This window comes from Micromys minutus (assembly GCF_963924665.1).
Source record: "Micromys minutus genome assembly, chromosome: 4".
NCBI classification, from domain to species: domain Eukaryota; kingdom Metazoa; phylum Chordata; class Mammalia; order Rodentia; family Muridae; genus Micromys; species Micromys minutus.
In genome coordinates, this window is record NC_137973.1 from 32,491,284 (window position 1) to 32,505,412 (window position 14,129).

General features: G+C 42.6%; 1 protein-coding gene across 3 annotated transcripts in view; it reads left to right on the forward strand.

Moving 5' to 3' along the window:
* The window catches only part of FMO5 (flavin containing dimethylaniline monoxygenase 5), a 51,301-nt gene that overhangs the window by 25,100 nt on the left and 12,072 nt on the right, over positions 1-14,129 (forward strand). Inside the window, exons 1-5 of one of the 3 annotated variants that reach the window (XM_080915823.1) lie at positions 3,454-3,534; positions 3,688-3,864; positions 8,838-9,026; positions 10,720-10,882; positions 12,067-12,209. In XM_080915823.1, coding sequence (XP_080771949.1) covers positions 3,730-3,864; positions 8,838-9,026; positions 10,720-10,882; positions 12,067-12,209 — 630 coding nt within the window. In that variant the 5' untranslated portion in view covers positions 3,454-3,534; positions 3,688-3,729. Of the gene's footprint in view, positions 1-3,453; positions 3,535-3,619; positions 3,865-8,837; positions 9,027-10,719; positions 10,883-12,066; positions 12,210-14,129 lie in introns of those variants that run through there. The other 2 variants (XM_080915822.1, XM_080915821.1) reach the window with 2 other exon arrangements.

The window sequence follows — 14,129 nt, forward strand, 5'->3', positions numbered from 1 at the left end:
CAGTAGTCTTCCTCTACTCAAAAAATAAACAGGCTGAGAAAGAAATTAGGGAATTCACAATAGTCACAAATAATATAAAATACCTTGGTGTGACTCTACACAAGCAAGTGAAAGATCTGTATGACAAGAACTTCAAGTCTCTGAAGAAGGAAATTGAAGATCTCAGAAGCTGGAAAAATCTTCCATGCTCATGGATTAGAAGGATCATCATAGTAAAAATGGCCATCTTGCCAAAAGCAATCTACAGATTCAATGCAATCCCCATCAAAATTCCAACTAATTCTTCACAACAGGAGAAAAAGCAATTTGCAAATTCATTTGGAATAACAAAAAACCCAGGATGGGGTAAAACATCCTCAATAATAAAAGAACTGCTGGGGGAATCACCATCCCTGACCTCAAGCTTTATTAGAGATTAATTATGATAAAAACCACATGGTATGTTACGCTTTGTTTAACATGTACTTTATGCTTATTGTAAGTAGTAAGATTTCAATGCATACTATCAAACCTTTAAAAAAATCAAGTACTGACAAAACTATATTCATATAGTTTTATGCCAAAATGCCTTTAAAAGTCCGTACATGTATCTCTGGGTTTTTTTTTTTTTTTTTTTTAAATAAAGTTGTAAGAAAAAAAAACTGCATGGTATTGGTACAGAGAATGGCAAGTAGGTCAATGGAGCAAGATTGAAGACCCAGAAATGAACTCACACACCTATGGTCATTTGATCTTTGACAAAGAATCTAAAAACATTCAATGGAAAAAGGACAACCTCTTCAACAAATGGTGCTGGTTCAACTGGCAGTCAGCATGCAGGAAGAATGCAAATTGATCATTCTTATCTCCTTGTACAAAGCTCAAGTCCAAGTTGATCAAAGACCTCCACATAAAACTAGGTACACTGAAACTAATAGAACAGAGAGTAGGGAAGAGCTTAGAACACATAGGCACAGGGGAAATTTTCCTGAACAGAACACCAATGGCTTGTGCTCTAAGATCAAGAATCGACAAATGGGACCTCATGAAATTGCAAAGCTTCTGTAAGGCAAAGGACACTGTCAAAAGAACAAACCGGCAGCCAACAGATTGGGAAAAGATCTTTACCAATCCTATATCTGATAGAGGGCTAGTATCCAATATATACAAAGAACTCAAGAAGTTAAACTCTAGAGCATCAAATAATCCTATTTAAAAATGGGATACAGAGCTAAACAAAAAATTCTCAACTGAGGAGTGTTGAATGGCTGAGAAGCACCCGAAGAAATGCTTAATATCTGTAGTCATCAGGGAAATGCAAATCAAAACACCCCTAAGATTCCCCCTCACATCAGTCAGAATTGCTAAGATCAAAAACTCAGGTGACAGCAGATGCTGTCGAAGATGTGGAGAAAGGAGATCATTCCTTCACTGTTGGTGGGGTTGTAAACTGGTACACCCACTCTGGAAATCAGTCTGGTGATTCCGTAGAAAATCAGACATAGATCTACCTGAGGACCCAACTATACCACTCCTAGGCATATACCCAAAAGAAGCTCCAACATCTAACAAGGACACATGCTCCACCATGTTCATAGCAGCCTTATTTATAATAGCCAGAAACTGGAAAGAACCTAGATGTTCTTCAACAAAGGAATGGATACAGAAAGTGTGTTACATTTATACCATGGAGCTATTAAAAACAATGAGTTCATAAAATTTCTAGGCAAATGAATGGAACTAGAAGCTATCCTCCTGAGTGAGGTAACCCAGTCACAAAAGAAGACTCTTGGTATGTACTCACTGATAAGCGGATACTAACCCTAAAAGCTTGAATACAATTCACACAACTTAAAAAGGTCAAAGAGAAGGAATGCTAGAAGGTGGATTCCTCAGTCCTCTAGAAGGGAGAACAAAACACTCATTGAGAGGAAATAAAGAGACAAACGGAGAAGCAGGGATTGGAGAAAAGATCATCCATATACTGCCTCATCTGGGGATCCACCCCATATGCAGCCACTAAACCGAAGCACTATTGCTGATGCCAAGTAATGCTTACTGGCAGGAATCTGATATGGATGCCTCCTCAGAGGTTCTGCCAGAGTCATACTGATACAGAGGAGCATGCTTGCAGCTAACCATCAGACTGAACACAAGGACCCCAATGAAGGAGCTAAAGAAAGGACTGAAGGAGCTGAAAGGGTCTGAAACCCCATGGGAAGAACAAAATTGTCAACTAACCAAACCCACCACAGCTCCCAGGGACTAAAATTCCAACCAATGGGTTCACATAGAGAGACCCATGGCCCCAGGTGCATATGCAGCAGAGGATGGCATTCTCTGGCATCAATGAGAAGAGAGGCCTTTGGTCCAGGGAAGGCCCTTTTTCACAATGTAGGGGAACGCCAATGTGCTGAGGTGGGAGAGGGTGGTTGGGAGAGGGAGCATCTTCATGGAGGCAATGGGAGGAGGAGGGAGGAGGGGATTGGGGAAATGGATAACATCTGAAATGTAAATGCAGAGAATATCCAATAAAAAAATATATATATATAAAAGAACAATAGGGAAGGGAGGGAATAGGAGAAGGGGGAGAGCTGGGGCAGAGGTAAGCCGGTGCTGGTGCAGAGCCTGCTGGGTTACAGGCTTGGCCTCCCTGCCTTGCTCAGTGTTTTCCACCTGCACACTGGAGCTGATCCTAGTAGTGCTTGCCTCCTGGGTTTGCTGGGAGGGTTACATAATGGATTCTTTTAGACCATTTGAACCATGTACTAGTAAACCCTCATGTTGCGCATGAAGGGAGATACTGAGCTGTCAGAGCCAAGGACCTGCGTTGGTTGCCAAAAAGCATGTTAGGCAAAGTCATTACACAGAGTAGTGTTTATACAGGGCCAGTAACGACTCAAGGCTTCAGACACAATTTGTGATGTCTACAAATGTACACATCTGCATGCTGCTGCAGTGCGTGAATCCTATAGTCGATATATTGTCAGTTTTACCTGATTTTACATTGGAATTTTTAAGGTACATTTCAAAATGGAATTTGGGTGAGAAATCACTTTTTAAAAAGTATCCATTTTATTGAAATTAACTGCATATGCGTTAATTTCCTGCATTTACCAGGAAGCTCTTCTACCTAGGACGCACAATGCACTTGTCACTATCCCCCAGTCACCCCCTGAGCAAGCTGCAGTATCAAATTCCTGCTGCAGTAGTGGGTTCAAAGATCTGGTCTCTGAAGTAGAGGAGAGGCCAGGACAGAGCGCCTGTTTCAAGGGACTTTAGAAAGTGAACTTTCTTCTTCACATTGGAGCCAGGGTTGCTTCTGAAGGGCTCAGATTAGCTGGCCCTGATCACGTTGAAACAAAAACAGGAAGTTGAAAGTAAACAGGGAAGGAAAAGTGGGAAGGGATGGAGCCTGGAGGGTGGCTCTCCCTATGCTGCTGAGAAGCTATGGATTAAAACATATATAATATCATTGTTTTCTTCCCAAAGCGTTTTGAGCTGTTTCCTTTGCGTTTAAGAAGAGTGCACGCCCTTAGATGGGCGGAATAGGAGGTGGGACGGTACAGTCCCTCCCCATTGGCCACCACAGTGTTTATCTGAGGCGCTGAGACAGTACCTTCTCTTGCCACGGCCCAGACACACCTCTTGTTACATTTGTTTGAGTGTCTTGGCCCAGAGTGTTCACTCTTGTCATTCTTTCTTTAGGACAGGTGACGCTGACTCAACCAGCGAAACTCTCTGGCGACCATGGCCAAGAAAAGGATTGCTGTAATTGGATCAGGAGCAAGCGGACTCACCTGCATCAAGTGCTGCCTGGAAGAGGGCTTGGAACCTGTCTGCTTTGAAAGGTCTGGTGACATCGGAGGACTGTGGAGGTTCCAGGTAAATCTCCTGAGTCCCCAAGACTTGAAGGAGTTCTTGCAACTCCCGAGAGACTCCTCTTATCTGGAACGGGCTGCACAAGGAAGTTACTTGAGTTCCGCAATGGCAGCGGGTCAGATTTTAGGCCGGTTCCTCTCTGTAGGCTGGCTGCAAAGTGAAATGCCACATATTTCTCTTTTCTGTTGCCACACAAACGGCACACAGACCAGAGTTTTTGTTTGCTTGTGTGTTTCTGAACTTCGCTGCTATTCAGAAACGGGAAACAAACCGCGAAATGGTGGAGTAGCAAACATTAGAAGTTCCCTTCTTGTCCCCAGCTCCTGAAATGGATATTGAGCCTAGTGTCTGTTTAGAACACCTTCAGTCTTTTCTATTGAAAGCAGTTCCTAGAGTGGGGCTGGAGAGAAGACGCAGCAGGTAAGAGCACTTGTTCTTTCAGGGAACCCCAGTTCAGTTGCCAGCACTCACCAGCACCAGAAGCCCAGCTCCAGGGGACCTGACACCCTCTTCTGACCTGAGACACCAAGTGTAAACATAGCACTTAAACATGTGTGTAGGCAAAGCACTCACACATATAAAACAAAAATAAATAAATCTTTCCCTTCTTTTGTCTTGGGGCTGGGGAGAGATGGCTTTTTTTTTTTTTTTTTTTTTTTTTTTTTTTTTTTTTTTTTTTTTTTAGAAAATGCTAATAGCTTGCCCCAGGAGCCGGGAAGATTTGATCTTAATCCCTAGTATTCACGTAAAAAAAAAGGAAGGGAGGAAGGGAGAGAGAGGTGGAGAGGGGAGGAAAGGAAAGGAAATAGGAAAGAAGAGGAAAGGGAAGGAAGAAGCTTAGTGGAGCAACAAGCTCTTGTAACCCCAACTGTGGGGACAGTAGCAAAGACGGGAATAGTCCTGAGACTTCCCAGCTACAGGGCAAAATAGTCTTCTGGCTCCAAGCTCAGAAAATGTCCTGTCTCAAATAATAAGTGAGGACTTTATTAATTAAGGAGAAGACCCAACATTGACCTTTAGCCTTTACGTGTACTGCCAACACACACAGAGAAAGACAGGAAGAGACAGAGGGAACACACACACACACACACACACACACACACACACTAATGCACACAAATTTCCTTCTCACTTGAGGTAACTGACAATTCTAGTCTTAGAACAGAACATAAAAATATGACTGCCCTGTTTGCTTTAAACTTTTCCTTCCGTGGAGAAGAGAAGGTCCAATCGCTTGGCCTTTGCTCCTGTCTCTAGCTCTCTCCTAGGTACACTAGGTTTCATTTGACCCCTATGCATATACAACCAGGCAAGGTACCAGTAGGAGTTTAAAATACCAGCTGCGAATGGTGCTGGATGTCCTTAATCCCAGCACTGGGGCAGCACAGGCAGGCTGATCCCCATGAGGTGGAGGCCAGCCTGGTCTACACATGAGTTTGAGGTCAGCCATGACTGTGTAGAAGGACTCTGTCTCAGACAAACAAACGCTGACTTCTGGAGTGACTGGTGTGTTTATTACGTGAATGTCAGCCACCGCCACTGGCTTCCAACCTGGCACGCGCTGGGCTTGCTTCTTGAGCTCATTTTCAGAGTAGTGTCAAAGTTCCATGACTGTGTTTCATTTTTCACAACTTTTAGCAGTGCTGGCCATATCCTTAAAAGCAATGCCATGCTGCCCCACAGTTAAACAGATGTGCAGCCCGCCTGCACTGTGGCTCTGGACAGACTGTTAGCCACGGACAATGCTGGGTGATCATTGAGGCACGCCAGATATTACTCAGTAGGCATGGATTGGGACCTACACACTTAGTACCTCTGCTAAGCACCAGAGCCAGGTTTAGTAATCATGAAACAAGCATGAAATCAGTAGATGAAGGGCAGACGCTGGGAGAGCATCCAACGTCATGCCAGAAAATCAGGTTTGTGATTTTTATTGCTAAAGCGTCTTGAAATGATTGTTGTCTAGAGGACTAATGAACTTTATTTTCTGATTGTCCTCTTGGCAGAATGGTGCAAACCTTATGTAAATCAGTAAGCCATGTTTTGTTATAATATGCTGGCTTCTGTTAGAACAGACACATCTGCATGGCTCAGAATTATAGTCCAGAGTCACTCGTGTTGCCTGGCATGTATGAGCTGGCATGTGTGATGCCTGGCATGCATGTATGAACTTCCTAATGTGTTTAAATCAGTTTCTGAATCATGTGTAATGTCCCACACCCCTTATCCCAGCACTTGAGATGCAGAGGCAGGTGGATTTCCGTGAGTTTTAAACAAACAGACAGACAGACGGACAAAGAGACTTTAAAATACTAGCTAGGCACAGTGACACATGCCTTTGATCTCAGCACTCAGGTGGCAGAGACAGGCAGATCTCTGTGAGTTTGAGGTGAGCCTGGTATACACAGGGAGTTTCAGACCAGCTAGAGATACATAGTGTGACCCCAACTCAAAAAATATACATATGGGCTGGAGAGCTGGCTCAGTGGTTAAGAGGTCCTGAGTTCAAATCCAGAGGTCCTGAGTTCAAATCCCAGTAACCACATGGTGGCTCACAACCATCTATAATGGAATCTGATGCCCTTTTCTGGTGTGTCTGAAGACAGCTACAATGTACTTATATATAATAAATAAACCTTTTAAAAAGCATACATACATGCATACATACATATATGCATACATACATAAATGCCCCTGAGGGGCATACTGTCCTTCTGTCTGCTTAGAATGCTCCTGAAGGCACAAACCTTCATTCTCACACTACAATCCATCACATAGCTGTAGAAGAAGGTACTAGACATTCATGGTTTGCTAGACACTTCACATACTTGGTGGTTTCCTGAAAATTCCTCTACTGAAGTTGTCACCCCCTTGCTTATTATTTGGAGTCTTGCTGTTCTCTTGGTGCCATTAAGTTAATTGATCAATTAATTGTAGATGTCTCATATAGAGAAACTCGATCCTAGCACTTTGAGGTTCTACCCTGGGCACCCTGTATCCAGTTAAGAATGCTGGGGTTCCCTTCTCAGTGATGAACCCCTGAGATTCCTTCCACCCCTCTTTTTCTGACTCACCTAAACTAGGATTGCCTTCTTCATGTTATAAATTAACACTTTCTGATACTAATTTTTATATGTTTTCTGCCCCAACTTGCTTCTTGCTCATGATGTTTGCACAGGAATAGAAACCCTAAGACAACTGGTGTAAAGTTCATCTTCTTTTCTGCCTTGGGAAGAAAGTTACTATAGCCAGCCGCACCTAAGGACTAATGGCTATTTCCAGACATCTCTAGAATCCATTTGTTGATATCTATACAGTGTTTGCTGGAATGCTGCCAGGGACTACTCTGTGTTTTCAGGGCAAGCAGGAGGAGCTGGATCTTCACAGTACTGACTCTTCCAATCCATGAAGCTCTCATTTATGTCTCTTTGATCTCTTTATCTATGATTTCTACTTTAGTCATATTGCTCTAGATATCTTTTTAATACCTAAGCATTTAAGACAAGGATGGGCTATTATTAAAATTAAAATTTTCAGTGGTTCATTTCTGACATACAGGTAAGTTGCTAACTTGTTTCTTTTTTGAGGGTCTTGCTCTGTAGCTCAGGATGGCCTCGAATTTAATATGTAGTTCATGCTGACATTGAACATCAGCAATCTTCAGGTCAGTTTCTGAGTACTGAGCTTACAAACATCAAGCCTGGTTATGTAACTGGTGAGTGTGTGTGTGTGTGTGTGTGTGTGTGTGTACAAGTGTGCATGTGTATGCATCCTTAAGTGTTGCTTTTCGGCATGGTCCATTTTTATGAGAGTCTACTTGCTAAGAAAATGAGCTTGACTGACAGCAAGCCCTAGGGCTCAGCTGTGTAAACCTCTTTGGTGTTGCAATTGCAAGCCCATGGCACCACACCAGGCATTTTAAAAAAGGTTTATTTATTATGTACACAGTACTCCATATACATGTGCCAGAAGAGGGCACCAAATATCATTATAGATAGTTATGAGCTACCATGTGGTTGCTGGGAATTGAACTCAGGACCTCTGGAAGAGCAGCTTGTGTTCTTAACCTCTGAGCCATCTCTCCAGCCTGCCCCATCAGGCATTTCTTCATGTAAATTCTGGAGATTAAACTTGAATTCGAATGCTTGCAACATGAGCACTGAACCAACTGAGCTATCTCCCAGCCCTGCAGCGCCCTGTGTTTTCTTTCTGATGTATGGCCTGGCTGTATTCTATAGTTACAGGGTTAGCATTTCATTCTTTGGGATTTGTTTCACACAAACATTCAGGGAATTGGCCTCAAAATTGGTTTTTATAACCTCTTTCATGACTTGTAGGCCATACAACTAGGACTTCGAGTACAATGCTCTCTGGAAGTGTCCCAAAAGAGCATCTTTGTGTTCCCAATAAAATCAGAGCACAGTCTTCTACTGTTAAGCATGCTGTTATCTACTTGCATGTTTTAAATTGTTTTTATTGACTTGAGGAAGTATCTTTCTATACTAGTCTGCTAAGGGTTTTACTTCCTCATGAGTGTTTAATTAACATTTTAGTAAAAATGAAAGAAAAATTCCACCTTTGTAATAAATGATTTCCCTATTCAAACTATGTGTACAAATTATATATAATTAATACAGTGTACTCAAAGGAAATATATTAAACAAATGATTATTATATATTAATTAAATATATAATATATATTATGCATATTAAACAGAGAGATTATGAAATATGTGATTATATAAACAAATATATATAATATATACTAGATGACTAGGATGTACACTTAATTTTATGGTTCATATATTATTTTCATTTAAAGTTATAACAGGCCACTTTTTCTTATATAGATTTAATGCTGTAGGTGTGTGTATGTGTGTTTGTTCACTTAGATAAGTTTTTAGATAAGCGTTGGCTCCTTATATTTTGTGAAGTTGATTCCCGGGTTGCCATTAAGAGCTTCTTATTTCGCACAGGAAAACCCTGAGGAAGGAAGGGCCAGTATTTATAAGTCCGTGGTCATCAACACCTCCAAGGAGATGATGTGTTTCAGTGACTACCCTATTCCAGATCATTACCCTAACTTCATGCACAACTCCCAGGTCCTAGAGTATTTCAGGATGTATGCCAAAGAATTTGACCTTCTCAAATACATACAATTCAAGGTAGGAGGTTTTGTTTTCTTCCTGTTTGAACTTGTTCATCGGGCCAGTGAGCCTTGATGCTTATTGACCTGTGTTATCTGTCGAGATTAGCTTGAACTAGACACAGATTTATGCGACACAAAGACTCTACCCATGCCCTCTTGGTACTTGGGAAATGTTTGAGGAAAGCCCTCCTTCATACACATCTCGGCTGAAGAAGCAGGAAATCTCTGCACTAGTGTTTACCATGTGTTCATCTCCTGCTGGCTTTTATAGAAACTGATGAGGGAAGGAGGCTGGAGTCAGACCTTTAAAAATCTCCTTGTCCGCTATCACTTAGCTCTTTGCTGCTTTACAATGTGTTATTTTATGTACTCACAACCCAGTGAAGTGGTCATTGGGAAGTCAGCGGGGAAGCAGAGAAATCAGCTCTGAAGAGAGGGGAAAGCACTGAATGAGGAGCAATGCATTGATTATGACTGATGATTGCTTCATGGTTGATTAATGATACTCCTTTCTCTACCACAGATTAGCTTGTGCTCTTAGGCAAGTGCGTTTCTCACCTTCAGTTTCTATAAATTCCCTTGCTTACAAACCAACATGAGTATCGAAGCTTGTTTCTGGTTCCTTCTTTCTCTGAAGTTTTCTGGCATGTTTCTATAATTTGAAATCATGCCCATTTAAAAAAAAATTATTTATGACAACTGGCAAAAGCCCAAGCCTTCCTGACTGTTCTGCTAAATCATGATCAATGTGATACTCAGTGGTAACTTTCAAAGCCTGGCATTTGCAGCCCATGGACTGTCCTTTGTGCAAGAGAGACATTTCTTGAATAAGCTTGGCTCTGAGCTAAGCAGTAAAAGTGCGGAAACAAAAAAACTAAAGCAAAAACAAACCAAAAAAATCAGGGAAAATGATATTAAGTAGAGATTTGATAAAAATGAAAATGGAGAGGCACATGCTGAGGGTTCCCTGTTGCTGCTCAGAGGAGGTAATTCCTGAGGACATGAGGTGTCGGCTCCAGGGAAGCTTGATTTCAGAGCAGAATATGTCTGGGCTGCGTGAAGAATGAACGCGAGTCTGCCAAGTGAAGAAAAAGCAAAAGTGTGATTCGAGCAGAGGCCCTGGCCTTTGTAAATGCTCAGGACAGAGAACGCTGTGTGGGCCAAGATGTGGGAGCTGGGTGGACTGTCTTTCAGTCCACTGAGACCCTACACCTAGGGCCTCAGAAACATTGAAACACATTCTTGGTGCACTTAAGCTGCGCAGAGGAGCCCGTATTTATTTAGTTAGTTTTTACAGAGCTTAAAATTATGCCAGTCATCTTCATCTCTCGGCCCTTTAGAGTCGCTTCTAAAACAAGCATCTCTAGAAGGCAGAGGAGAGCCACTGCGATGGTGTTCTAGTCCCAGGGAAGGGAGAGCTATACCTTCGCATGTGTTAAAGGCCAGCCACTCCTGCTTTGCACTGGGAGAAGCAGACATGGAGGTAGGATATTAGGGGATGGAGGAGCCATTAGTGCATATGTCACTAATGCTTGAGAGAAGCCCCAAGCTTCCCCCCACCCTGTGGAGTGTGTGAATCAAATATTCATACAGAAGCCCTGCACGTGATAGTGCCCGTGACAACCTTTTCTGTAGCATTCTGCAGGGAGTTGTCTCAGGGGAGACATATACTCTATAGGTTGTGGCTACAGATCCCTGTCACTTTTTAGACCACAGTGTGCAGCGTGAAGAAGCAGCCCGATTTCTCTACCTCAGGCCAGTGGCAGGTGGTCACTGAGCATGCAGGGAAAAAGCAGGAAGACATCTTCGATGGAGTCCTGGTTTGCACAGGTCACCACACGGATCCTCACCTGCCCCTGGAAAGCTTTCCTGGTGAGTAACCCACCCTGAGGGCTGACGCTGCAGCCATGCCTATGGTATGACCTCAGGAATGGGAGGGCTGTGGTCTGGGTGATTCTTAATGTGGGATTTAAAAATAGTCTTACCCTAATTAAATACACTCCCCTCTGTTTTGTCATTTGTATTACTGCCATTTTGAACGTGGGGGAAAAAATTACAGTTTGGAAGGCTAAAGGAAGATTAGAGGTCTGTCCACCGTCATGAGCCACAAATGTCATCTGTGTCAAGGAATGACTACATGTACAATGTTAGCCCCATAACACTGTAGTGGAACTGAAAATATCCTGCTGTCTAGTAAGGACTTAGCCACTGTGATACCGAAGCAGGAGACACTATTTGTGGTGATGCTGGTGTACCAATCTACCGCGCTGTCAAGCTACTTAAAATTGTAGCGTGTATACCTGTTACATTTATAATACTGGGCAATAAGTAACTTACCGGTTATACATTTACAGTACCATATTTTGTATAACCGCATGTATTTGAAATTTGTGCTATACAATCATAGACCATACCATACCAACAACAGCCTCACACACTCATGTTCACTGTGTCTTTTGACTGAACCATGCCATCTAGGTGTGCCCAGTGATGAAATCCGTCTTCAACCTGCTTCTCAGAATGACTGTATTCCTGTCTACAGCACATGACTGTATTTAAGCTCGTGGTGACTGTTTTCCCAAGGACCAAAAGGAAGGCTGGAGTCCCTGATTTGCGCTAATTGGAATATGAGAGTTTTCTTCAATTGAAGAAGAAAACCATGTAAATTTTGAATTTCTAAGAATGAAGCAAAAGCTTAAAGCATTTTATTTCCTGTTTCAGGCCTGGACTTTTCCCTTTAGAAATACATTCTACAGCGTGCACATGGAAGTGTGGGGTTGAAAAGATAAAGGAGAAGGGAGGTTTTCTTAGGCTGTCTTTGTCTGCATTTGCAAATTCAAAACGCAGGTGATTCATGGCAGGGGAATCACAAAAGCAAGGAGAGGAAGAGGCGGAAGTGTTCAGAAAGGCAAGAAGAGCTGTTCAATGAAGGAGAGTGTGGGAAATATAAGTTTGAACTTTAAATTCCACAAAGAGAGAACAAAACGCATGCTTTGACAAATACTATCCTTTATACAGCCCGGCCCCTCCCCATCAGTATTTTTCTTCTCTTTTAGGAATTGAAAAGTTTAAAGGAAAGTACTTTCACAGTCGAGAATATAAGAACCCAGTGGAATTCACCGGGCAGAGGGTCATTATAATTGGCATTGGGAACTCTGGAGGAGATCTGGCTGTAGAGATCAGCCACACCGCCAAGCAGGTCTGCATCAATGACAGCTTTACATCAATGTCGGCTTTACTTGGCTTCATTCTTACCAAGGAAGTAGGCCCACCAAGAAATATAGGGACCTACACATCCCCCACCAGGACAGAAGCAAACACGTGAGGCTGGTTCGCTGTCCAAGTTTTAGATTTTAGGTTGATGCTTCATATAGATATTATAAATCAGAACTTTCAAACGGACTGATGGATTTCAATGTATCAAGGAAGTTAAAGATTTAATTTTATTATAGTGAGTGTGTGTATGTGTGTATGTGTGTAGTGTACACATGAACACAGAAGCTTCAGATTCTCCTGTAGCTGGAACCACAGGTGAGCACCTGATGTAAGAGCTGAGTGCCAAACGTGGGTCTTCTGTGACAGAAGCAAGTATTCTTAACCACTGAGCCATCTCTCCAGCCCAGCATCATTTTGTGAGGAGAAACATCGTCTTGGGCTTATGTAATCATCTCCTAAGAAGTGTAGAATTAACTCACGGGGTAACGTAGGAAACAACCTTGATGATTAGGCATGGAGACAGTGCTGAGAAGAGGTGTCATGGGGCAGCCTTGCTGAGCAAGTATCATTTAACAAAATTGTGGCTTTCAGGGTTTTCTTAAAGTAACCCGTAGCATATTTGTAGAGGACTGTATTGATTAAATAATTTCCTTATATAGTTCTTTTAAAGTAAGGTTTATAAGTATGTTGCTTACTGTAAAAAAGGTGGAGATGGGAAATGAAATTAAAGTGTAATGGGCACTAAACATTTATCGAGTGCCTCCTGTGTATCACTGTTTACAAAAACACCATTTCTCACAATAACCTTGGGATATATGTTTTTGCTGCCACTGTTGAATAAATAGGGGGCTTCTTAATTCCACCTCTGAGCACTGACCTTGCTTGTCCAAAGGTGTGCAGCTTATACACAAAACCATCTGGTTCCTAGGAACATGCATGTGCTTTCACCTGTGACATGCAGAAACCTTTGATACACAAGCCCTTGGGTTTCTCCCCATTGGGGAAACTGTATGTGAGGAGGAAAGGATCCTCCCTCCGCAGACAGGCAGCCCACTGCTTGAGAGCCTAGACAAGAGACTCTGAGGCAATGTACACTTCCTACAGCTCTGGAAACCACACCCAGAGGGAGATGCGGACCAGGATAAGTAATAGTCTTTCTGGTAATTGAACATAGCCTGTAGTCAGTCTTTCTGTGTTGCCCACTGGACTTTGGCCAGTGGGAACACAGAAAGACTTCTATAGTTCCTCCAGCAGTCTGCATGTCCTTGACAGTCAGGGAAATAGTTCTCAGACACGGTAGGAAAGTCAGCTTTGCTGTTCTCTAGCTATGACCTCAGGCTGGGAGCGTTGCTCTCCCTGCGCCGCTCATCCGTGAAGTGGGGCTGGCAGTGCCTTCCTTAAGAGTCACTGTGCCGATTAAAATGTGTAAGACTGGTCACGGCGGCTTACTCAGAGGTAACAGATATCAGTAAGGAGTGATACAGACATGCTGGGAGATGGTGCACAGGCTGTTGCTCTGCAGAAACACACTCAGAGGTCAAGAGCTTAGAAATAAGCGAGATAGATATTTTAACAGGGCTCTTGGTGACAAATGGTATAATACGAACTATACGAATGATAAACAAGGTTTTTGTAACACTGCAAGCAATGTCAGTGGCAAAAATGACTGAGGGTTTGGGATTAAAGCAGTTACTTTCTGATTTATGGTTTTATATACATATATATATATATTTTTAAGCTGCTTTACAGTTATTTGTTCTGTGCGGGGTAAGAGTGGTAAGCATGAAGCAATGTGTATATGGGGGTCAGGAATTCTCTCTTTCCACCATGTAGGTCTCAGGGATAGACCTTAGGTTTCTGGGCTTGGTTGCAGGGACTTTACCCACCGAGCCATGACTCCAGC